The 23,642-nt window shown below is 43.3% G+C and overlaps 1 protein-coding gene across 1 annotated transcript in view; it reads left to right on the top strand.

Moving 5' to 3' along the window:
- Positions 1-23,642, top strand: part of POR (cytochrome p450 oxidoreductase) — a 63,470-nt gene that overhangs the window by 12,975 nt on the left and 26,853 nt on the right. The window contains exon 2 of the mRNA XM_075852991.1: positions 14,195-14,393. Within this exon, the coding sequence (XP_075709106.1) occupies positions 14,209-14,393 (185 nt within the window). The 5' untranslated portion in view covers positions 14,195-14,208. The remainder of the gene's footprint in view (positions 1-14,194; positions 14,394-23,642) is intronic.

Raw genomic sequence — 23,642 nt, 5'->3', positions numbered from 1 at the left:
ATCTATCTGTAAATACGGATCCGTAGTCGTCCATAACATATCCGTATATAAGGAAGGATCTCCGTAAATACGGTCCGTATTGCATCCGTATTTGATCTGTATATGCAGATCCGTTAAAAAAAAAAGAGGGCGGCTGCAAATTATGTCACCAACATGTTGCATAGCAGCGCTTCCGTAAATACGGATGGTTTATGTATGCCCATCAGTAGCCGTCCGTATTTACGGAAGCGCCCATAGGCTTCTATAGGAGAGTCCGTGCCGTAATTACGGACAAGAATAGGAGAGGTTCTATAATTTTTTTTCAGCACGTACACCCATCAGTAAGGCTTCATGCACATGACCGTGCTCGTAATTAATTGTCCTCTGTTTTAGGCCTTATTCACACGAACGTGTTATACGTATGTGCGCTGCGTGAAACTCATGACATGTCCTATATTTGCCCGTGTTTTGCGCTGCACGCACCCATTGAAGTCAATGGGTGCGTGAAAATCACGAGCAGAACACGGAAGCACGTCCGGGTGACGCGCGTGATTCGCGCAACAGCAGTAAAAACTATGAATGAAAACAGAAAAGCACCACGTGCTTTTCTGTTTGTAAACATAAAACCAGAGTGTCATCATGATGGCGGCTGCGCGAAAATCACGCAGCCGCGCATCATACGCTGCTGACACACGGAGCTTTTGCGCGCGCAAAACGCAGTGTTTTTTGCGCGTGCAAAACTAACATGTCCGTGTGAATAATGCCTATGGGTATATTCAGACAGTGCAATTCTGCCGTGTTCATGTGGGTTTTCTTTTTTTATAAAATGTCCTGGTTTGTGGCAATTTTATAGAAACCACAGGAAAAAATATATGCAATATACACTGATCTAGGACTCAATTGAACCACATTCAGATTTATTATCTACAAATGGGAAGACCTGGAATGAATCTTTCCAAGAGCGAATGTCCTGCTAAAATGACTCCGTGGGCAAAGCCGTAGTTTAATTCATACATTCACATAAACGGGTAGGTGAACATCAAATAGACTACAGGGTGGGCCATTTATATGGATACACCTAAATAAAATGGGAATGGTTGGTGATATTAACTTCCTGTTTGTGGCACATTAGTATATGGGAGGGGGGAAACTTTTCAAGCTGGGTGTTGACCATGGCGGCCATTTTGTATCCAACTTTAGTTTTTTCAATGCGAAGAGGGTCATGTGACACATCAAACTTATCGAGAATTTCACAAGAAAAACAATGGTGTGCTTGGTTTTAACGTTACTTTATTCTTTCATGAGTTATTTACAAGTTTCTGACCACTTATAAAATGTGTTCAAAGTTCTGCCCATTGTGTTGGATTGTCAATGCAACCCTCTTCTCACACTCTTCACACACTGATAGCAACACCGCAGAAGAAATGCTAGCACAGGCTTCCAGTATCCGTAGTTTCAGTTGCTGCACATCTCGTATCTTCACAGCATAGACAATTGCCTTCAGATGACCCCAAAGATCAATGGAAACCTCAAGGCCACGGGATATCTGAAATTGCTACATGATGATGTGTTTCCCTCTTTATGCACTGAAGCTGGCACGTTCCCTGAGTTTTTCCAGCAAGATGGTGCACCACCACATTATAAGTGTCAGGTCCGAGCATTCCTAGATGAACAGTTTCCTGGAAAGTGGATTGGTCGTCGTGGGCCAGTTGAATGGCCCCCTAGGTCTCCCGATCTGACCCGCTTAGACTTTTATCTTTGGGGTCATCTGAAGGCAATTGTCTATGCTGTGAAGATACGAGATGTGCAGCAACTGAAACTACGGATACTGGAAGCCTGTGCTAGCATTTCTTCTGCGGTGTTGCTATCAGTGTGTGAAGAGTGGGAGAAGAGGGTTGCATTGACAATCCAACACAATGGGCAGCACTTTGAACACATTTTATAAGTGGTCAGAAACTTGTAAATAACTCATGAAAGAATAAAGTAACGTTAAAACCAAGCACAGCATTGTTTTTCTTGTGAAATTCTCGATAAGTTTGATGTGTCACATGACCCTCTTCCCATTGAAAAAACTAAAGTTGGATAGAAAATGGCCGACTTCAAAATGGTCAACACCCAGCTTGAAAAGTTTCCCCCCTCCCATATACTAATTTGCCACAAACAGGAAATTAATATCACCAACCATTCCCATTTTATTTAGGTGTATCCATATAAATGGCCCACCCTGTATATCCTAACCTAGCTTTAACTATGGTCTGTGTTCATGACTAACAATAAGCGGGTCCTGCTGAGCAGGCACGAGATTCTTGGGAGCAGAAATAAAGTAGATGGTCCCTAAAAATCCTGTTTTACGAACAGATAAGTAAAAAATGGAATAGATTGTACAACACAGGCAGCATTATGAAGTAAATCCAGAAATGCACCGTATGAACATCAAGTCGGCAGTCACAACATCGAAGTGGAGGCTTTCTAAGGCCGTAGCCGTGGGCACGGTCTGTGATTAAGGGCACTGACTGCCGTGGACTGTCACCCACATTTGCGGGCCATTCTAAAGTTATAGGAGCACGGGGTCAAGTGCTTATTCACATGAAAGATATGGGTCTTGTTTATCTAATAAATGCAGTAATTAAAAACATGCTTCTTTTTCAGGCCTCCTTCACACACACAATTTTTTCGCCCAATTAAACTACATCCAAAAACGTTTCTAAAAACACCAGCGTTCTTAAAATGGAATGTGCGTTTTTCATTTAGTGTTCTTTTGTACATGCCTTTTTTTTTTTTCTTGGGGCGGTTTTGAAGTCCTATAAAGAAGCCTATGGGAAAAACGCCATAGCCAGAGCTTACTCCGCAAAACGCTGTCTGATTTCAGCCTGATAAATGCTACAGGGAACAATTTCTGGTATTGTGCAATATGGCACTGAGCTCTCATACTGTTATGTAATAGTTCATCTAAGTTCTGTTTGTGAAAAATGTTCTGCACACATTGTCGTGTAGGGATTTGGCGCAGAGATTGTTTGGAATGACACTGCAGTAAGGTGAAGAAAGGCATACAGATTATAGTACACAGATTCCATAGTTCAGTAATTGGTCTGAATTTCTAGTCTTATCGTGAAAACCCCTTTTCAGAAGAAGCCGGTTTGTCCATCAGCTGATTTATTCAGGTCTTTCTTCTCAAATCCCGTATTTCTGCTTCTCAATCCGTTTTTGGTTTATTGTTTTTTTTTCCTCCCTGCCTTTCAAAACCCATAATTCTTTTTTTATTTTTTTCTGTCGACATGGCCATATGAGATTTTAATGGCACTAATTAATGTACCCTATAATGTGCTGGGGTCACCACACACCTTTATGGCGTCCATAACGGAAGGTCCACATACAGTCTAAACGCTGGGGAATTTCCGTCCGGATTTTCCATAAGGAAATCCTACAGTGTGTTGCAGTAGGAGAAAAGTGGATGAGATTTGAGAAAATCTCATCCACACTGCAGAAAACACATACTGAAATTGACCTGCGGTGCGTATTCTTAATCTGCCGCAATGGTAATTTCTCTTGCAAATTGCGAAATTCCGACACAGAATATTGGAATGGAAATTACACAGTGCTAATGTTGTGTGTAGACGTACTTTTAATGTCTGATAGATGCGACTCCCACCTCTAGTACCCGCACCTATATTCCAAACGGGGGTCCCCTGAACCCATACCCTCGCTAGCCAGACGTTTATGGCATATCCTGGGGGTATGCCATAATGTGTGTGATGACACAACCACTTTAATAAAATGGTTGCTAGTGAATATTCCTGAGAAAATCCACCCTTGCCCAGGCCTCTGAACATACAGGACAGGATTTAGCAGCTGATTGGTCGATTGTGTGAGCTCACATACTCTGCTGAATCTTATTGGACAGAGCACTCACTGCATCTTCAGCATTTAGACTCATTCAGACACAAGCCAACCCTTCAGACTCCTTCACTTCCTATTGAATGTTACTGGAAAATGGCAGAGACCCCAAAATAGTAAGAGTTTTCATTTATCTGAAGGTCCACAACTGAATATATCCAAAATTATTATTGATTACACCCCAAGAATTTCTGACAAATACACTTCAGTCATAACCTTTCACCATATGGATTGTTACCTTCCATTCTGCTATTAGGACCCTGTCTCATGCTTTTGCCTAAAGGCAAGTAATGTTTGAGTCATCGCCATTATCCAACCGCTGCATAAACTAAATAATGCAACAGATTCCTATGCTGTTTGTTCTTCTAGACCAAAGGGAGCAGAAGATAACTTGCCAAGTACAGGTATCATGACCGTGTATGCTTAGGAAATCACTCTCGTGGGTATGCCAGTTTGGCAAGTAGACATGTGCTGAATTTTTTGTTTTGGGCAATCCGTGGGTCACTCCTCTTGGCGTGCTGAGATTAGGTTAGTTTCTAAATATTAGAGAGGATGAATATATATCGCTAGTTTGGTGGCACTCTATTTAAAGCAGGCTTAGAAGTTAAATTGGTAATTTGCCAGACCCTGAATCGAGTGATTTACTGCCTCTGGTCAGCCTTGACTTTCAAGATTGGTACTTTTTTATTTTTATTTTTTGTAACTCTACAAAATGGACTTTGAGGTTATTGACGGGCAAAGAGGTAATGTGCAGACTTTAGAACAATGTTTATGGTGCACTGAAATAGGAATTTGGACCCCTTGGTTTAATGACTGGCATGTTCTGTATACAGTGTTCATGTAGGTATTTTTACTGTTCTTATAATAAAAAGTGCTGCTATTTAGGCCTCATGCACACAAACAGATTTTTTTCCCATCCGTAAATACGGGTCCTTTGTCACCCATATTCCACCAGTATTTACGGACCCGTGCCCGTAAATACGGGTCCGTTGTTACCCGTATTCCACACGTGAACAGACCTGTTTTCTCTGCTATATTGCACCGCACTAATCAGCAGCCCCTTCTCTCTATCTGTGCTGGATAGGGAGAAGGGGCAGAGTTTCCGCAGCGGAACGCAGCGATTGAAAGTAAAAGAAGTTCATATGTACCCCGGCCGTTGTCTTGGTGACGCGTCCCTCTTTTGACATCCAGTCCGAACTCCCTGGATGACGCGGCAGTCCATGTGACCTCTGTAGCCTGTGACTGGCTGCAGTGGTCACATGGGCTGAAATGTTATCCCAGGAGGCCGGACTGGAGGAAGAAGCAGGGAGTTCTGGTTAAGTATTAACTTTTTTTTTTTCGTTACGAGTTTTTGAAGGGAACATTAGATATCTATATTGTGAGCGCCGCGCATGTTACTCACTGTCCAGCGGTAGTCACTGTCCAGGGTGCAGAGAGAGTAACTGCCTATCGGTGCAGCCCCTTCTCTCTATTCCGCACTGATCGTTTAACTCTTTCAGCACCCTGGACAGTGACTATCCCCTGACGTCGCCTAGCAACGCTCCCGTAATTACGGGTGCACATACGTAGCCACCCGTAATTACGGGTGCACCATAGACTTCTATGGGCCTGTCCGTGCCTGAAATAGGACATGTTCCATATCTTTCAACAGCCCGGGCACCATCCCGTAAGCAAACGGGAAGGTACCCATGGCCAATAGAAGTCTGTGGGCCCGTAATTACGGGCGTTTTTACGTTAGTTTGCATGGGGACTTAGGTAAAGTATGAATGTATAAATAGTATGTGTTAGCAGTATTACCCATAAAACTTTGAGAAGGAATTAGAGAAAATACAAAGTCTGTTTGCCTGGCCGGAGCTTTTCTCATTGTGATTTGTACCTTGTATTGGACTATTATGCTGTAAGTGTCATCGCAGTGTTCTTCTTGTGAACGTTGATATTTTAGGACTTAGTACATATACGTTTTAAATGGTGGATTCAGGTTTCTTCTACATTTTCTGCACAATTGATGTGGCTCATAGCTCTCTTTCAGTTGTGTCTAGATGTTGGCATGATAAGTCACGTTGTGATTATTTCCTTACATTCTAGATATGCTGCATGTATAAAATGTGCCTTGATTCCAATTCATGCCATTCAATAAATGCTCCTACATGAACGGAAAATGAGTACCATCACCATAAGGGCTGTGTTCACACTACGCTCAGTGTATGCTTGTGGCATATGTGGCAGGAAATTCTCCCGGTGCAAACACGGAATGTGTTTATAGACCCCTATCGGCTCAACTGATACCAAGTGTCTTTTTGACAACCACTGGGTTTTGTATATGTCAATAAGTTGTTTTGCGCTAAATAGAAAAGCGCGGTCTATTGCCTTTTGTTATACAATTGGCCATTGCAAAAGAATATATGCAAGCACTATGGGGGTAATTTATCAACCTTTGTACACCAGTTTTCTTGCATAGAAAAGTTCCAAAAAGGCCAAAAAGTCTCAATTCGCAGAGAAAATTTGCGATTTAAGGCCTTTTTGCACCGCTCACGACCCTTTTGTGTAAAGGGACGTGACCTCGACGAAATGGGCGTGGGCCACCACAGCCCAACAAAATGATTATAATGGAAATCTACGCCAACTCCTAGCTAGATTTCACTCTAAGGTGCGTAGCAAGGCAGAGGACCACGATGGGCCTGTGCCTTGCCACCCCCGACCAGATTAACCCACCGCTTCCATTGGACAGCTAAATAAATAATTAAAAAAATGAATTATGCTCTTCGCTCCTCTTCTCCCCTCTGGCTCCCTCATCACTCCAGCGCAGCTCATACAAAGTAATGACGCCATGCAGCGTCAGGACATATGCGACGCAGCACTGATGATGTTGAAGTGCTGCGTCACATATAAGGCCCTGATGCTGCTTGCTATCAGGTCCTTGTATTAGCGACGCTGGATTGATGGAGCCAGAAGGGAGAAGAGGAGCGCTGCGGGGAATATGTGTAAAAGTACACCGCATATCCGCCCTGGAACCCGCAGGGGATTCCGTCCGAAAAACCGAACCAAATTGTGGTGCAGTTTTTCAGGCGGCATGTCCGCTGTGGAAATCATGCAGAATTAAAAAAAAAATAAATCAGTTTGTACTTACCCCGGCAGTAGTGATGGCGACGTGTCCCTCTCCTCTGAGCGTAGCCCGGTCTACTGGTATGATGCTGTAGTCCATGTGACTGTTGCAGCCTTTGATTGGCTGCAGCAGTCACATGGAATGAAATGTCATCCCAGGAGGACGGGCTGCACTCAGAATAGAGGATCGTGTCGCAAGGACTACGTACGGCAGGAGATAAACATATGTTTGTTTTTTTTTTTATATCACAAATTTTGCAGCAGAATCACAGCATTTCCACTGCAAAAGCCTCCACACTCGCCTCTTTGTTGCAAGTTTTACCTCCCAATGAATTCAATAGGGAAAAGCTGCAACAGAAGAGCAGTGATTCCGCAGCATAAGTTGACATACTGGGGCTTAAAAAACCTCATGACAGGTCAATTTATGAATGATTTTATTGGTGTATTTTTTCCCCACTGTGTGTGGATAAAATTTGTTCAAATCTCATCCACTCTGTTGCTACTGTATTACTGCAGATTATTTTTCTTATGACGCTGTCCAATCAGAGCGGGTTTTCTGCATCAATATGAGGCTGTCCGCTCTCATTGGACACGGTGATGCAGGAGGCAAAATTTACTCAAAATTAGCATATCAGATATGAAGCGAAGCTGGGGCCGTAACAGGACAACGGGAGGGCCAAAAAAAATAATTAAATTACATCCCTAGAATCAAGAGTGTACCAGGAATAGGGGAGGTATGTGGTTTTAATAATAAACATGACCGGTCCTCTTTAAGCAATACACGCTGTAGGGCTGTGTTCACACTTAAGTTAACGTTATTCCATTAGCTTTCTGTTCATATTCGATTGTCAAAATAACGTAGCATGTTGCACCTTATGAAAATGTGACCTAATAGACACATTGCAAGTCACCAGGCTTAGGGAGCGGGACAGACGACAGTCATGAATCCTGTAACACGATGTATGAATAATCTGCTCTTGCATTGATCAGTGTAAATACTGGTGTTTTTTTTTTTTGTTTTTTTTTTTTTTGCTGAGTAACTGTTGCAATCCGAAATCACATCCTAGTCTTAAAGTTTTACTAGAAAATTGCCTCGTGTCTATGGTCATGCGGTTTCCTTCCCTTTTTTTCTTTTTCTACAAGATGCAGCAGGATTCAGTAGTTCTTGCCATAGTGAATATAACCGTGTCATTGGAGATAAACCCTGACATACATGTGACTTGCATTAATGCTAGATTATTGTAGTGTATGAACCTGCTGTGGCATGCAGCTTTAACAGGGAGTGAAAGTGATGCTGTTCTTTTGATGGGCAAACAGATGTGGTGGTTTGTTTTTTATTTTTATTTTTTCCACATGTGCACATCAGCAACTACACAGTGGAGTCCCATTATTATGGCCACCAGCTAATATCTTAGTAACCCCCGTGTGCAGCATGGACAGCAGCTGGACGGGCTGCGGGTGACTCAATAAGGTGCTGGTAGGTTGTCTCAGGTATCTGGAGCCATGCTGACTGCAGTGCGTCCACATTTGCTGGAGGGTGCGTGGGGGAGGATCCATCGAGTGAACAAGATGATTGAGGTGGTCGCACAGATGCTCAATTGGGTTATAGTCTGGTGAATTAGGGTGCCAGGGAAGTACTTGGAAGTTTTGGTCGTGCTCCTTCAACCACTGTCGGACATTTCTAGCCATGTGACATGTCGCATTGTCTTGCTGGAGGATTCCATCTGCCCCAGGGAAGACAAACAGCATGTATGGGTGGACGTGATCTGCAATGATGCATTCATACCCAAATCGGTTCAGAGTGCCTTCCACATGGATGAGCGGGCCCAGGGAATGGCAGGAAAAGATTCCATCAAGTTTAACCGAGGGATGGGAAAAAGGGAAGGGATGAAACTAATATTCTACACATTCATATAGGAGCTGATAGTTTTTCGTTCTACGAAATTATCTAACGGCCTGTTCACATCAGCGTTGGCTTTCCGTTGAGGGGTTCCGTCTGAGGTTTCCGTCGTGGAACCCCGCCACGGAAAGTCAAACGGAAACCACAGCTTCTGTTTGCATCACCATTGATATCAATGCTGACGGAAACATTGCTAATGGTTTCCGTTTGTCACCATTCCGGCAGGTTTCCGTTTTTTTGATGGAATCAATAGCGCAGTCTAACTCCCTGGTTAGTTTTCATGGTGAACTGCTCCACTGCAGCGTGCCGTTCGGCCCTTGCGCACCTTCGTAGCCGACGTTCACCTCTCACATCAATGGCACGTTGGTTATTTCCAATGGTGCCATTTGTCTACTCACGATACACTTTCACCACAGCAGCACCCGAACAGTTCACAAACTGCGCTGTTTGAGAAATACTGCCACCCTTAGCCTGAAAGCCAATAATCATCCCTTTTTGCAAATCTGATTGCCCCTTTTACCCATGGCAACAAAGAGTGATGTGTTCAGACAGCCTATCACACACCTTCTACACCTACCGAGCCAGCCCACGACACATCACCTTCATGGGCTACTCGCTGCCGATGTTGAAAGTAGGAGGTGGTTCTACTAATGTGACTTGACTAGTGTGAATGATGGCACGTCCCTGCTTCCTCCACTCTACAAGATGGTTCACATGAACAGTGGAATCTGTCGCGCTGGCAGTTTTCAGCGTTTTCTTGCCAGATAAGCTGATGAGATGGCTTTCACGTGAGCGCTCTAGGACGTTGCCTCTTCCCATATTCATCAGTGACCCAAATTTGATGATTTTTGTAACTTTTCCAAGTAACAAGCTTGCTTGGGTATGATATTGGACCGTCGCTGTCTCATGCTGCGTCTGTAGTTAACCCATACCTTGACCTCACCCTGCATCTGTATTTTAGAGGCTCTGTCCACCTCCTTTATACACTTTCTTGGTTTGTACATATGTTTTGCATGCGTTTCATTTCATGTATCGGTGCTGTAATACTGCCTTGCTGAGGAGGTGTATGGCTGCAAAGTGCTATAGTCCGTAAGTACAGATAATTCAGATCGCTCGTACTCTGCTGCCTGTCATCGTTTAGTTTTTTCTAGTACTGCACCTTGACCTTTGCCCTTTAGTTACATTCTAGTCTACCTTGAACTTAAGCTCCATTTGTTAGTGCTGTACTTTTAAGGATAATGTCATAATCTGCCCCTGAATACTGTGACTGGATAGCCAGTTATAACTCCACTATGACATGGAAAACATAGTACATAGACTGTTTATATTTGTAGACCTTCAATTATATCCACACTTCTTGTATACATATAAATTGAATTATTTTTTTGCCATTTGTTTCTCCCTTTCCGGTCATCAGGTTTTTGTGTTTCTTGTCAAGGACATTAACCCCCCCCCCCCCTCCCATTGGCATGGCATAAAGTAGTGGGGGCAGAAGTAAAAAAATACAACTGTCTATGCTGATCTATAGGGCCACCTGTCTTCGGACTTTAATGACCCAAGTCCTCAGGTTGAATTTTAAACTGACTGTTCTATCTAAGGGCCTGTTCACATCCGCGTTGGTTTTCTGTTCCGGGGTTCCGTCAGAGGTTTCCGTCGGGTGAACCCCGCAACGGAAAGTCAAACTGAAACTACAGCTTCCGTTTCAGTCACCATTGATATCAATGGTGACGGAAACATTGCTAATGGTTTCCGTTCATCACCATTCCGGCAGGTTTCCGTTTTAACGACGGAATCAATAGCGGATTCAACTGCGCTATTGATTCTGTCAGAAAAACGGAAACCTGCCGGAATGGTGATGAACGGAAACCATTAGCAATGTTTCCGTCACCATTGATATCAATGGTGACTGAAACGGAAGCTGTAGTTTCAGTTTGACTTTCCATTGCAGACGGTGATGTGAACAGGCCCTTAGCTGGTACTTCTTCGATCCAAGGGTCGGTTTAAGAGTCAACCACCAATGTTATAATAAAGTGTATTCTGCTGAGGTAAACTGGCATAATAAAGGGCTCTTCTCCCCTGCTTAAGACTCCCTCTATAAGCCTAGAACAGAGTCTCACTGTTAGGCTGGGTTCACACGACCATGTTACTTCCGTAATGGACGGAATGTATTTTGGCCGCAAGTCCCGGACCGACCACACTGCAGGAAGCCGGGCTCCTAGCATCATAGTTATGTACGATGCTAGGAGTCCCTGCCTCGCTGCCGGACAACTGTCCCGTACTGTAATCATGTTTTCAGTATGGGACAGTAGTTCCACATAGTACATAACTATGATGCTAGGATCCCGGCTCCCTGCAGTGTGGTCGGTCCGGGACTTGCGGCCGAAATACGTTCCGTCCATTACGGACGTAACATGCTCGTGTGAACCCTGCCTTACGCCCCATGCACACCACCGTGCCCATACTTACGACCTTATAAAGTATGGGAGCACGGTCCGTAAAATAAAAAAAATAGGACATGTCCTTTTTTTTTTTTCGGGAAGTTTCCACGGCACGGACACCTTCCCGTAAATATACGGGAAGGTGTCTGTCGGCCATAGAAATTAATGGGTCCGTAATTACGGACGATTATACGGTCGTGTGCATGAGGCCTTAGAGTCTTTTCCATTCTAATGGACTTGAACTGTACATGTAATACATGCATGGCCATTTATCTGCATAGCTGCCATGTAATTCTGCATGCTAAAAATACTTGACTCGCGGCAGCTTTCCATTGCAAAATCCGCTGTTTGCCAGGGTGGTACTAGCCAAATGCAGATCGAACAGCTGATCGCCATGGGGGCTCCAAACTGAAAGTTTGCTCCTAATAAGAGTACCCTTTTAATGGCGGAAACCGTTCAGAACTGCTAGGTGAGGGATTGTTTAGCTGACCGCTATATAGTGTCTGACCAGGCTAAAGTGGATCTCCACGTTTTCATTCAAAAAAAATAAAAAATTACATCAGTGATTTATATGTACCCCGTCAAACTACTCTGAAAAAAAAACAAAACACTTTCTCCCACATAAAACAAGGCCTCATAGCCACGTCAATGAATTTTTTTTTATTTTTATTGCTGCTGAAATGCAGGCAAAAAAAATGTAGCTAGTCATTAAAACAACTTACGCTACTCCTAATAAGATACCTGATCTATCCAACTTGTAATTTACTTACTGCTAAAATATAGTTGTTTTATCCATGCAAATTTGTGTGTGAAGTACTGCCACTAGGTGTCTCCTTTCCTGTAATTTGCTATCCAGCCAATGTTGTCAAGCAAAATGTCCCTGGTCACAAAGCAGAATTGACGGACTACAGAAGATGGAGGTGTCTCTTCACAGCCTGCCAATAGAAGTCTATGGAGGGAGGGAGCAGAGAGATTGTCATACACAGAAACGCTGCTCATATTAGTCTATGGAGAGAGGAGGGGGAAGCAGGAGCAGAGTTCAAAAGACACCAGGAAGCTGCTGCATTGTCTGTTATATCACACCCCAGTGCTGGATTCTGTTACACTACTCGTTACTGCTGTATAATTTCCTCCGCTGCTGAAGCTTCTATAAATGTGATAGAAGAGGATACTCCTGCTCTCCTATCTCTATGTGTGCAGTGTATAGAAGACATAATAGCTGTAAGGCCCAGTTCACACAGGTTTTTGACGTGGAAAGTTTCGGGAATCCACGGCAAAAAACTTCTGCAACCGGCACCATTTATTTCAGTGGGAGACGGAGGCGTTTTTTTGAGTGGTGGTTTTTGGCCGCTCGTAGTAAAGAAACAAAGCGGCATGCTCTTTCTTGCCACGGTTCCAGAGAACAGAGAAAGTGTTTTTTACCCACGGTGCTCAATGGCCGCGGGTGAAAAATGCTGCAAGAATCAAGAGTCAAAATCTGCCTGAAAATTCCTGAAGAGGCAGATTTTTCTGCCTGGAAAAAAACAGTGTAGGCTCCATCCACTAGTTCAGAGACGACTGAGAGTTGGGGCTTATTCAGACGAAGATGGGGAAACTCGGACAGAAAAAACGGCCTTTTTCATGTCCGCGTTGCCCTTGTGCAGGTCCAGTTTTCACTGATCCCCATATACTTTAGTCTATAGGGGGATCTGTGAAAACTGCAGAAAATAGGACATGCTCTATTTTTCAACTGATCCTTCACACGGTCCGTTGAAACAACGGCCGTGTGAACGGCCCCATTGAAATACATGTGTCCTTCTGACGGCCGTTGTTTTACCGAATAAGCTGTTTTTACTTGAATAAGCCCTTAGAGATCGAGCCTGCAGAGGGCAGAACTGCTAAAAAATGCAGAATACAAGTCATATAATGGCCAAAAATAGTGTTATTCCCCTTGTACACATGTATGACACTCAGGCCCCATGCACACGACCATAAAAATCGTCAATTGTGGACCGCAATTACGGACACAGTCACTTCTATTGTCCACGGACACGTTCCTGTTTAAGTGAAGGTGTCCGGGCTGTAGAAGTTTCCTGCAAAAGATAGGACATGTCCTATCTTTTGCTGTTTTCTGGTCCGTGCTCCCATACTTTGTGTGGGAGAACGGGCCGAAAATGCGGGAGGCTGTCGGCGGCCGTGCCCGCAATCGCGCCCATTACAGGCAGGGCCGTGTACATGGGGCCTTATTCAGAAAAGTCCCTTGCAGGCATGGTAATTAAGGGGTTAAGAAATGAATCCATGCATATTAGAATTATGTAGCATGTATGTACAAAAAAAACAAACCTGGACATTCACTTTGGTAGGATTGGTCAAATACAGTATGTACTGTGACCCCCCCCCCCCCCCCACATATGTTGACTCTCATTAATGTAAGGATTATGTTGGCTTTGAACGACTGATCATTACTAAGCAACCTACAAAATGAAAAGTTCAGCCACTTGAGCTGCAGTTTACATAGAAATGCTGAAGCTCACTTGGCAGGATCTGCGGAGTGTACCTGCTGGACTGAGTATCCACCTGTGTTAGTGTTAGACGCAACCTGAGATGCCTCTGTTGACCTGGTACATAACTGGTAGCTGGGAAAACCACTCCCTCACTGTGCTTATGAAACCAACCAGCTTGTCCATATTTTCTTTTTTTTCAATTTGTATATATTTATAAAAAAAAAAGTTATGATGATGTTTTAAGTATTATATAATTTTCATTTTTTTTAAGCTCACTCCTTAGTTACTTGCTTTTTATGCTTCACTGATTTTGTTTCCATTACTAAAGGTACATGGCAAAACGCTGATCAGATTTTCATGTTTTTATATTCCTAAAATCGTGTTGTTTTTTTTTTTAGTGCCCGATATAAAGATGGGCGATTCCTGTGTTAACAAAGATGCGTGCCAGTCAGAGGAAGGGAGCAGTGTTGCTGAAGAGGCAATGTTCAGTATGGCGGACATGTTCTTGTTATCACTCATCGTTGGCCTATTGACTTATTGGTTCTTCTTCCGCAAGAAGAAAGAGGAGACAATCGAGTTTAAAGTGCAGACCACTGTGTAAGTGTTTCTATTTTTCCTATGTTGGTTAATTCTCCTTCCATATAAAGTGAAAGATGTTTACATTATATTTTTCGTCATTTTTCATGCAGTATGAATTTGTTATTTTCACTTGATGTTTCGTAATGTCTATGTATTAAGAAAAAGCTCTAAATCTTCAATTTAAAATGCATGTGTTTTTAAAGGCGAAATTTCATCTTAAGCATTTATAGCATATCTACGGTTCGCAGACCCAAGTTCCCTGCAGTCTCCATAGAGTTCAGTGGAGATGTGGCCACACTAGCGTGCAGCCCTCTCTATTGCCGTCTGTCGCAGTAAGGCCTCATGCACACGACCGTAGTGTTTTTCTGGTCCGCAAATTCCAGGACCGTGTTCCGTGAAATGTCGTCCGCAGTTAATCCGTATGTAATCCGCAAAATGCGGATGAAAAAAAAAAAAGCCTAGGTAAAACAGGATGACGACAGAACTGATCACAGCACTCAAAGGGAAAATGAGAAGGGGGGACCCCCCTTTTGATCGCGTCACAGGGAATTCCTGAGACGCAGCTGAGAGCAGGGAGATTTGACGGCTCCCTGCTCTGTTTACTCATCCTGATTCAGTGCCGTAAAAAGGCATATGCATCAGAGTAAAGCCCGTTAGTGGCCGCCGTTAAAAGGCGTATTGGCGGTCACTAACGGGTTAAAACGATGGTCATCACACGGACGCATGTATTTCAATGGGGCCGTTCACACGGCCGTTGTCTCAACGGACCTTGGAAAGGGTCTGTTAAAAATAGAGCATGTCCTATTTTGTTCCGTTTTCACAGATCCCTCAATAGACTCAAGTCTATGGGGATCGGTGAAATCGGGACCCGCACACGCGCAAAATTTTTCCCGTCAGAATTTCCCCAAGTTCGTCTAAATTCGGCCTTACATTTTAATGTTTATTATAAAAAAAAATGTGCATTTGTGTCTTTTTTTAAAAAAAAAAATATTTTTATTAATTTCTGTACCAATACATAAAACAATAATTAACTTGCACAACAAATGTATCCATACGACAAATGGTGGACACCGGCTCAGCAGAGTCAGTGCTACCATCCCCCGGTGTCAGCTTTATCTTACAGCTGACACCCTGCTGTAATGGCGGGGAGCGAATTTAGCTCTGATCCCCGCCGTTAACCTTCTAAATGCAGCGGTCAAAAGCGATCGCTGCATTTAAGCGGTTTGCAGCTCATCAGCACCCCAGCAATGAAATTGCATGGGTGCCGGTGACTGCAATGGCAACTGGAGGCCTAATACTGGCCTAACAGAAGCTGAGCCGGCATCAGCAGTGAGTGTCCGCTGTATGTTACAGCGGACACCCCGCTGTAACGGCAGGAATCGGAGCTCGCTCCGATTCCTGCCATTAACCCCTTAGATACAGCGATCCAAAGCGATCGCTGCATCTTAGTGGTTTGTAGCAAATCGGCAGCCTGCCATGCGATGGCAAGGCTACCAACTGCTACTATGGCAACAAGAGTCCTAACAATGACCTCCTGTCTGCCATTACGGAAGCTGATTAGGCCCCGACCAGAGCCGGAGCCTTATCGGCTTTTATTGTCAGTGAACAACTGACAGTTCTAATACATTGCACTACATAGGTAGGTCACTGTCTTTCAAAAATGTAAATAAAAAGTGATCAAAAAGTCGCATGTATCCAAAAATGGTAATTATTAAAACTATAGCTTGTCTCGCAAAAAAACAAGCCCTCATACAGCTCAGTCGACAAAAAAAATTAAAAAGTTATGGCTCTTACAACTTGGCGACAGAAAAAATACTTTCTTTTTACAAAAGTTATTTTATTGTGCAAAAAGTTGTAAAACATAAAGTGCTATAAATTAGGTATCGCCGGAATCGTACTGACCCGCAGAATAAAGTTAATATGTAATTTATGGCGCGTGGTGAATGCTATATAAAAAAAACGATGCCAGAATTGCTGTTTTTTGATCACCTTGCCTCCCAAACAAAGGATAACATGTCATCGGAAAGTTGCATGTACCCCAAAATAGTACAAATAATAACTACAGCTCGTCCCGCAAAAAAACAGCCCTCATACCACTAGGTCTATGAAAAACTAAAATTAGTTAAGGCTCCAATAAGTCAGGAAAGAAAAATATGCAGTTGTGCCAGCCCGAGGGGAACATTTCTTCTGTTTCAAGTGGCGATTTATCAAGGCCCTAAAATTAGGGAACCAGGAAGGGGAGGACTCAAATATATCTGCTGGAAGCGAGGGTGCCCCTATTATACCAGGCAACACTTCGCACCTTTGCAGTTTGGGGAATTTTGCTGGGGAGTGTGGACCAAATGGGAAATAAGTAAGGGCACCATTTATCAGTGCGACACCGGCCTGTGCAGACAGGATTGCTTCACAGCGTAACAAATATTTATGGATTATTTTATTGTTTACCCCATTATTATACCACCTGACTATGCCCCTAATATACTCTGCCCATCTTACATATGCCCCACATTAAAAAAAGACACACCAGTAAAACTCCAAACAAAACTACCAAGCAAAATCCACGCTTCAAAAGCTAAATGGCGCTCCTTCCTTTCTGAGCCCTACAGCGTCCCCAAACAGCACTTTACTTCCACATATATGGCATTGCCATACCCGGGAGGACCCTTTTAACACATTTTGGGGTGTGTGTCTCCAGTGGCATAAGCTGGGCACGACATATTTCCCACTAAAGTGTCACATCTGGGGAAAAAGTTATTTTTGCATTGCACCATCCACAGCGCAATCATTTATGGAAAAGACCTGTGGGGTGAAAATGCTCACTACACCCCTTAATAAGTGACTTGAGGGGTGTAGTTTCCAAAATGGGGTCACTTCTCAGCGGTTTCTTTTATTTCACATCAGAGCCTCTGCAATTGTGAACCAATACTGTGTAAGTTGCCAAATTAGGCCTCAATTTCACATGGTACTCTCTCACTCCTGAGCCCTGTCGATAGTCCAGGCAAAAGATTGTTTCTAAAGCTAGGAAACAGCATAATAATTAGAGAGCTGTCTTGTTATGGTGGCACAAGCTGGGCACCACATATTGGCATATCTATGGAAAAAATAAATTTTTTCACTCTGCAACATCGAGTGCACACTAATTTCTGCAGAACACCTGTGGGGTTAAAATGCTCGCTACACCCCTAGGTGAATACCTTGAGGGGTGTAGTTTCCAAAATGTGGTCACTTCTGGGGGGTTTCCACTGTTTTGGTCCCACAGGGGCTTTGCAAATGCTACATAACGACCAGAAACCAATCCAGCAAAATCTGTACTCCTTTATTTATTGAGAAAATGGAAACATTTGAGCTAAAGCTACGTCTTATTGAAGAAAAATTATTTTTATTTTTTTTCACTGCCCAATCCTAATAAAATCTATGAAACATCTGTGGGGTCAAAATGCTCACTACACTCCTAGATGAATTCTTCAAGGGGTGTAGTTTCATGAATGGAGTCACTTTTGGGTAGTTTCCGCTGTACTGGTTCCTTAGGGGCTTTGCAAAAGCGACATGGTTCCAAGAAATCGATCCAGCAATATCTGTACTCCAAAAGCCAAATGGCGCTCCTTCTCTTCTGATCCTTGCTGTGTGCCCAAACAGCAGTTTATGACCACATATGGAGTATTGCCGTACTCCAGAGAAGTTGCTTTACAAATGTTGGGGTTCATTTTTTTTTTCCTTTTTTATTTCTTGAATTTTTAGCTAAAGCTACATCTTATTGAAGACAAAGGATTGTTTTTATTTTCACTGCCCAATTCTAATAAAATCTATAAAACCCCTGTGGGGTCAAAATGCTCACTAAACTCGTAGATTCCAAAATGTGGTCACTTGTGGGAGGTTTCCACTGTTTTGTCCCTACGGGGGCTTTGCAAATGCGACATGGCCTCCGCAAACTATTCCTGCTAAATTTGAGCTCCAAAAGCCAAGTGGCGCTCTTTCCCTTCTAAGCACTGCCGTGTGTCCACACCGCTTTTTATGACCAAAGGGGGGTATTGTTTTAATCTGGAGAAATTGCTTTACAAATGTTGCAGTGCTTTTTCTCCTTTAGTCCTCGTGGAAATTAGAAAAAATTAGCTAAACCTACATTTATTTATTTTTTTTTTTTGAAAGAATGTAGACTTTAAATTTTCACGGCCTACTTCCAATAATTTCTGCAATAAACCAGTTGGGTCAAAATGCTCACTATACCCCTAGATAATTTCCTTGAGGGGTCTAGTTTCCAAAATGGGGTCACTTTTGGGGGATTTCCACTGTTTTGGCACTGCAAGAGCCCTTCAACCCTGACATGGTGCCTAAAGTATATTCTAATAAAAAGGAGGCTCTAATATCCACTAGGTGCTCTTTTTTGCTTCTGAGGCTGGTGCTTCAGTCAATTAGCACACTAAGGCCACATGTGGGATATTTCTAAAAACTGCAGACTCTGGGCAATAAATATTGAGTTGCATTTGTCTGGTACGACCTTCTGTGTTAAAAAAAAAAAAAATGAAATGTGTAAATTTCACCTCTAGTTTGTTTTACAGAGAGGGGGAGCGCCCTCTGTCACCCATCGGCAGCCCATAAATGCACTCGCGGGCCTCCGATGGGGTGTCACGGCAGCTCGGGCCCTGATAAAAGGCACGTCTGAATAGATTGCCTGTCAGAGTTACACTGACAGGCAATAATGGTGTAGTATACTAAGTATACCAAAGCATTATAGCAGCGATCTGAAGATCGCATAGTAAAGTCCCCTAGTGGGACCAAATAAAGAAGTAATGTGAAATAAAAAAAAATTAATGGCGTCAATTGAAGACACATGGATCAATGGTGGAATTTCAGGGTTCTTTCTATTCCCCCCCCCCCCCCCCAAAAAAAAGTTAATAAGTTAATAAAAACCGATCGCTGATTAACCCCTTAGAAGCCACGTTCAATAGCGATCGAGGCTTCTTAGGGGTTAAACTACCATTAACTGCCCGCTAGATGATAATAATGGTGTCCGGCTATGCCATCTACGGAAGCCTAGTGGGTCCTGACTAAGTCAGGACCTACTAAGCTTGCTGTCAGCGAGTAGCTGATGGCTCTAAAACACTGCACTACGCATGTAGTGCAGTGCATTAGAATTGCCATCAGGGCCTCCTGCCCTCAAGTCCCCTAGTGGGAAAAAGCAATAAAGTAAAGTTAAAAAAAAGTTGTGAAAAAAAAGCTTTAAAAGTAAAAATCCCCCTTTTTTCCCTTATCAGTCCTTCATTTGTTTTTATTAATAATAAACTATACATAATTGGTATAGTCGCGTCCGTAACTGCCTGAACTACAAAAGTATTTTGTTATCTTTCCCACACGGTGAACGCCATAAAATAATAATAAACGATGCTAGAATCACAATTTTTGTGGTCACTTCACCTCCCAAAAAATTGAATAAAAAAAGGTCAATAAGTCGCATGTACTTAGAAATGGTACTGATCAAAACTGCAGTTCATTACGCAAAAAACAAGTCCTTGCATGGCTTTCTTGATGGGAAAATAAAAAAGTTATGGCTCTTAGTAAAAGGTAAAAAAAAAAGTAAATGATTTTTTTATAAAAAGTATTTTATTGTGTAAACACCATAAGACATAAAAAAACTAAACATCTGGTATCGCCGTAATCGTATCGCCCTGCAGAATAAAGTGAATGTCATTTATAGCGCACGGTGAACGCTGTAAAAAAAAAATTGACTAAAAACAATAGTAGAACTGCTGTTTTTTTTTTTTTGTTAGTCACCACGCCTCTTAAAAATAGAATAAAAACTGATCAAAAAGACACATGCACCCCATGAAAACTACAATGAATTCATCAAGTGGTCTAGTTTCCAAACTGGGGTCACTTTTAAGGGGTTCCCCCTGTACTGGTACCTCAGAGGCTCTGCAAATGCGACATGGCGCCCAGAAACCATCCAGCAAAATCTAAATGCCAAATAGTGCTCTTGCAATTCTGAGCTCTGCTGTTTGTCCAACCAGCAGTTTGACCACATATGGGGTATTGCCGTAATCGGGAGAAATTGCTTTACAAATGTTGGGGTGCCTTTTCTCCTTTATTCCTTGTCCAAATAAAAAATGTGTACCTTTTACTGGAAAAATGTGATTTTCAATTGCACAGCCTAATTCCACAAAATGCAACAAAAGAAACAAACTGCTGCATCTAAATTCCCACTATACCCCTTGGTAAGTTCCTTGAGGGGTGTAGTTTGCCAAATAGTCACTTTTGGGGGGTTTCCACTGTTTTGGCACCACAAGACCACTTAAAACCGGACATGGCGCCTAATAAAAAGGAGGCCTCAAAATCCACTATGTGCTCCTTTGCTTCGGAGGCCGGTGCTTCAGTCCGTTAGCACAATAGGGCCACATGTGAGATATTTCTAAAAACTGCAGAATCAGGACAATAAATATTGAGTTGCGTCTCTCTGGTAAAACCTTCTGTTTTACAGAAAAGAATTGAATAAAAAGGATTTTCTGTCAAAAAATAAAATTTGTACATTTCACCTCTACTGTGCTTTAAATTCCTGTGAAATGCCTAAAGGGTTAAGAAACTTTCTAAATGCTGTTTTGAATACTATGAGGGGTCTAGTTTCTAAAATGGGGTGTTTGATACGGGTTTCTAGTATATAGGCCCCTCAAATCAACTTCTGAACTGGTACCTAAAAAAAGTGGCTTTTGAAATTTTATTCAAAATGTGAGAAATTACTGCTTATGTTCTAATCCTTGCGACGTACTAGAAAAAAAAAAAGAATGTTCAAAAAATAATGCCAACATATAGTAGACATATGAGAAATGTGAACTAGTCTCTATTTTGGGTGGTAAAAAACCCTCAGTCTTACAAGCAGATGCATTTAAATTCAGAAAAATGCTATTTTTTCAAAATTTTCTCTAACATTTTGCTATTTTCCACAAATAAACACTGAATATATCGATCAAATTTTACCACTAACGTAAAGCTCAATGTCTCACGAGAAAACAATCTCCGAATCGCTTGGATAGGTTTAAGCATGCTGAAGTTATTACCGCATAATGTGAAATATGTTAGATTTGAAAAATGGGCTCTGAGCCTTAAAGGGGTTGTCCGGGAATAAAATGTTATTTCAATTTTAACTTCATTAGTCATATTTAATAACACTTCTAATATAGTGTCTGCTTACCTGTGCTAGCGTTACCGTGTTCCGATCTGCCGTCACGTGACCGCACCCGGGGTAAATTTTTTATTTTCTCTGCGGTACCGTGTCTTTGCTCAGCCAGCACTTCCAGCTGAGAAAGGCACGGCGCGTTATCAACTACATTTACAGGCAGAGGGCCGGGCTCCGCCTCCTCTGGTCCTGCTGCCTGTAGATGTAGTTGATGACGCGCTGTGTCTTTGCTCAGCCAGCACTTACTGCTGTGTAAAGACCCGGAGCGTCATCAATCATAGTACACGCCCCCTCCGCCGTCTCCTTCACTCTTGGAGCTCCCGCACTGAAGTGCATGTGAGGAGGAGGAGCGGAATCCCTAATCTGTTGCCGAAGCTGTGGCCAGGGATTACGCTCCAGGAGAAGTCCATGACTTTTCCTGGAGCGGTCCCCTACGCCAGAAACTGAATCCCCAGACACAGCGGCCAGAGATTCCTCTCCAGGCGAAGTCCATGACTTCACTGTCCATATATGGACAGTGAAGTCAGGGACTGTTCCTAAAGCGTTTCCCGGCCACAGCAGCCGACAATGTGGCCGGGGATTCCGCTCCAGGAGAAGTCCCTGCCTTCACACAAAGGATAATGATTATTACTGTGTAAGGCCTCATGCACACGACCGTAAAAACACCCGTTATTGCGGGTCGTTATTACGACCCGCAATAACGGGCTCATAGGCTTCTGTTAGCCACGGGTACCTTCCCGTTTGCTCACGGGAAGGTACCCGTGCCGTTAAAAAAGATAGAACATGCCCTATTTCATGCCGTAATAACGGCACGGGCATCCCATAGAAGTCTATGGGGCTCCCGTAATCATGGGTGGCTGCGTGTGTTCACCCGTGATTACGGGAGCGTTGCGAGGTGAGGCGAGGTCAGGGGACTACCCGGTCTGCAGGCCACAGCCCAGTGGCGTAACTACCGCCGGGACTACAATGAAAACTATGGCAGAGCGGGGAGGTATCTCCCCGCTCTGCCATAAACAAAAGACATGTATCCCCTATCCTGTAAAAAATAAAAATAAAAGACGTTCATACTTACCGACAACTTCCTGCTTCCTCCAGTCCGGTCTCCCGCCCGTTGCCTTGGTGACGCGTCCCTCTCGACATCCGGGCCGACGTCCTGGATGACGTTTCAGGCCATGTGACCGCTGCAGCCAATCACAGGTCAATCACAGGCTGCAGCGGTCACATGGACTGCCGCGTCATCCAGGGATGTCGGGCTGGATGTGAAGAGAGGGACGCATCACCAAGACAACGGCCGGGTAAGTATGAATTTCTTTAACTTTTATTACAGAAAAGGCTGTCCCTTCTCTCTATCCTACACTGATAGAGAGAAGGGGCTGCCGATTAGTGCAGTGCTATTTTGCCGCCAAAAACGTGCCCGTAAATACGGGTGGAATACGTGTGACACAGGACCCATATTTACGAGCACGGGTTCGTAAATACTGGTGCAAAACGGGTGGAATACGTGTGACCAAGGACCCGTATTTACGCCAGTATTTACGGGTGTGAAAAAATACGGTCGTGTGCATGAGGCCTTAGACAGTGTGCAGGGAGGGAGCTGCCTGGAATTGGAGCAGGGAAGGACCTGTGAACATAGAGGGTTGTGGCAGTATGCAAATAGCTGAGATGCTTTGGAGGAAGGGGGGGATGCAACGGTCTCCTGTTTTGTAACCCACCATACCCATGATCCCCTGCTGCATCTGAGGAAACTGACAGCAAGGGATGTAAACAGACAGAAAAAGCAGCAGTGACGATGGAGATCAAACTGAAACTGGTTAGAAGTTTAATAGGGGATATTAGAGAAGGCAAACCAAGGCTGGGGGACACTTGTTAGAATATTTTTTTTTTTTCCTGGACAACCCTTTTAATGCCCAAACTAGGCTGCGACCTTAAGGGGTTAACTAACATCTGTGGCCTTGTGGGTCTGCTTGGCCAATCTGAATGATAATGTTTAATAACATACGGGGCACACTTTTTAGCTTGACCCCAAATGTAGGTTTGGAGGTTTCTCTGGTGCAGAAGCACTCACTGGCTTGTTTTTCTTAGGTCATCCATGTATGCCCTAA

The sequence above is a fragment of the Rhinoderma darwinii genome, chromosome 2, assembly GCF_050947455.1.
Source record: "Rhinoderma darwinii isolate aRhiDar2 chromosome 2, aRhiDar2.hap1, whole genome shotgun sequence".
In the NCBI taxonomy this organism is placed as follows: domain Eukaryota; kingdom Metazoa; phylum Chordata; class Amphibia; order Anura; family Rhinodermatidae; genus Rhinoderma; species Rhinoderma darwinii.
This window is presented reverse-complemented; position numbering and strand designations above follow the sequence as displayed.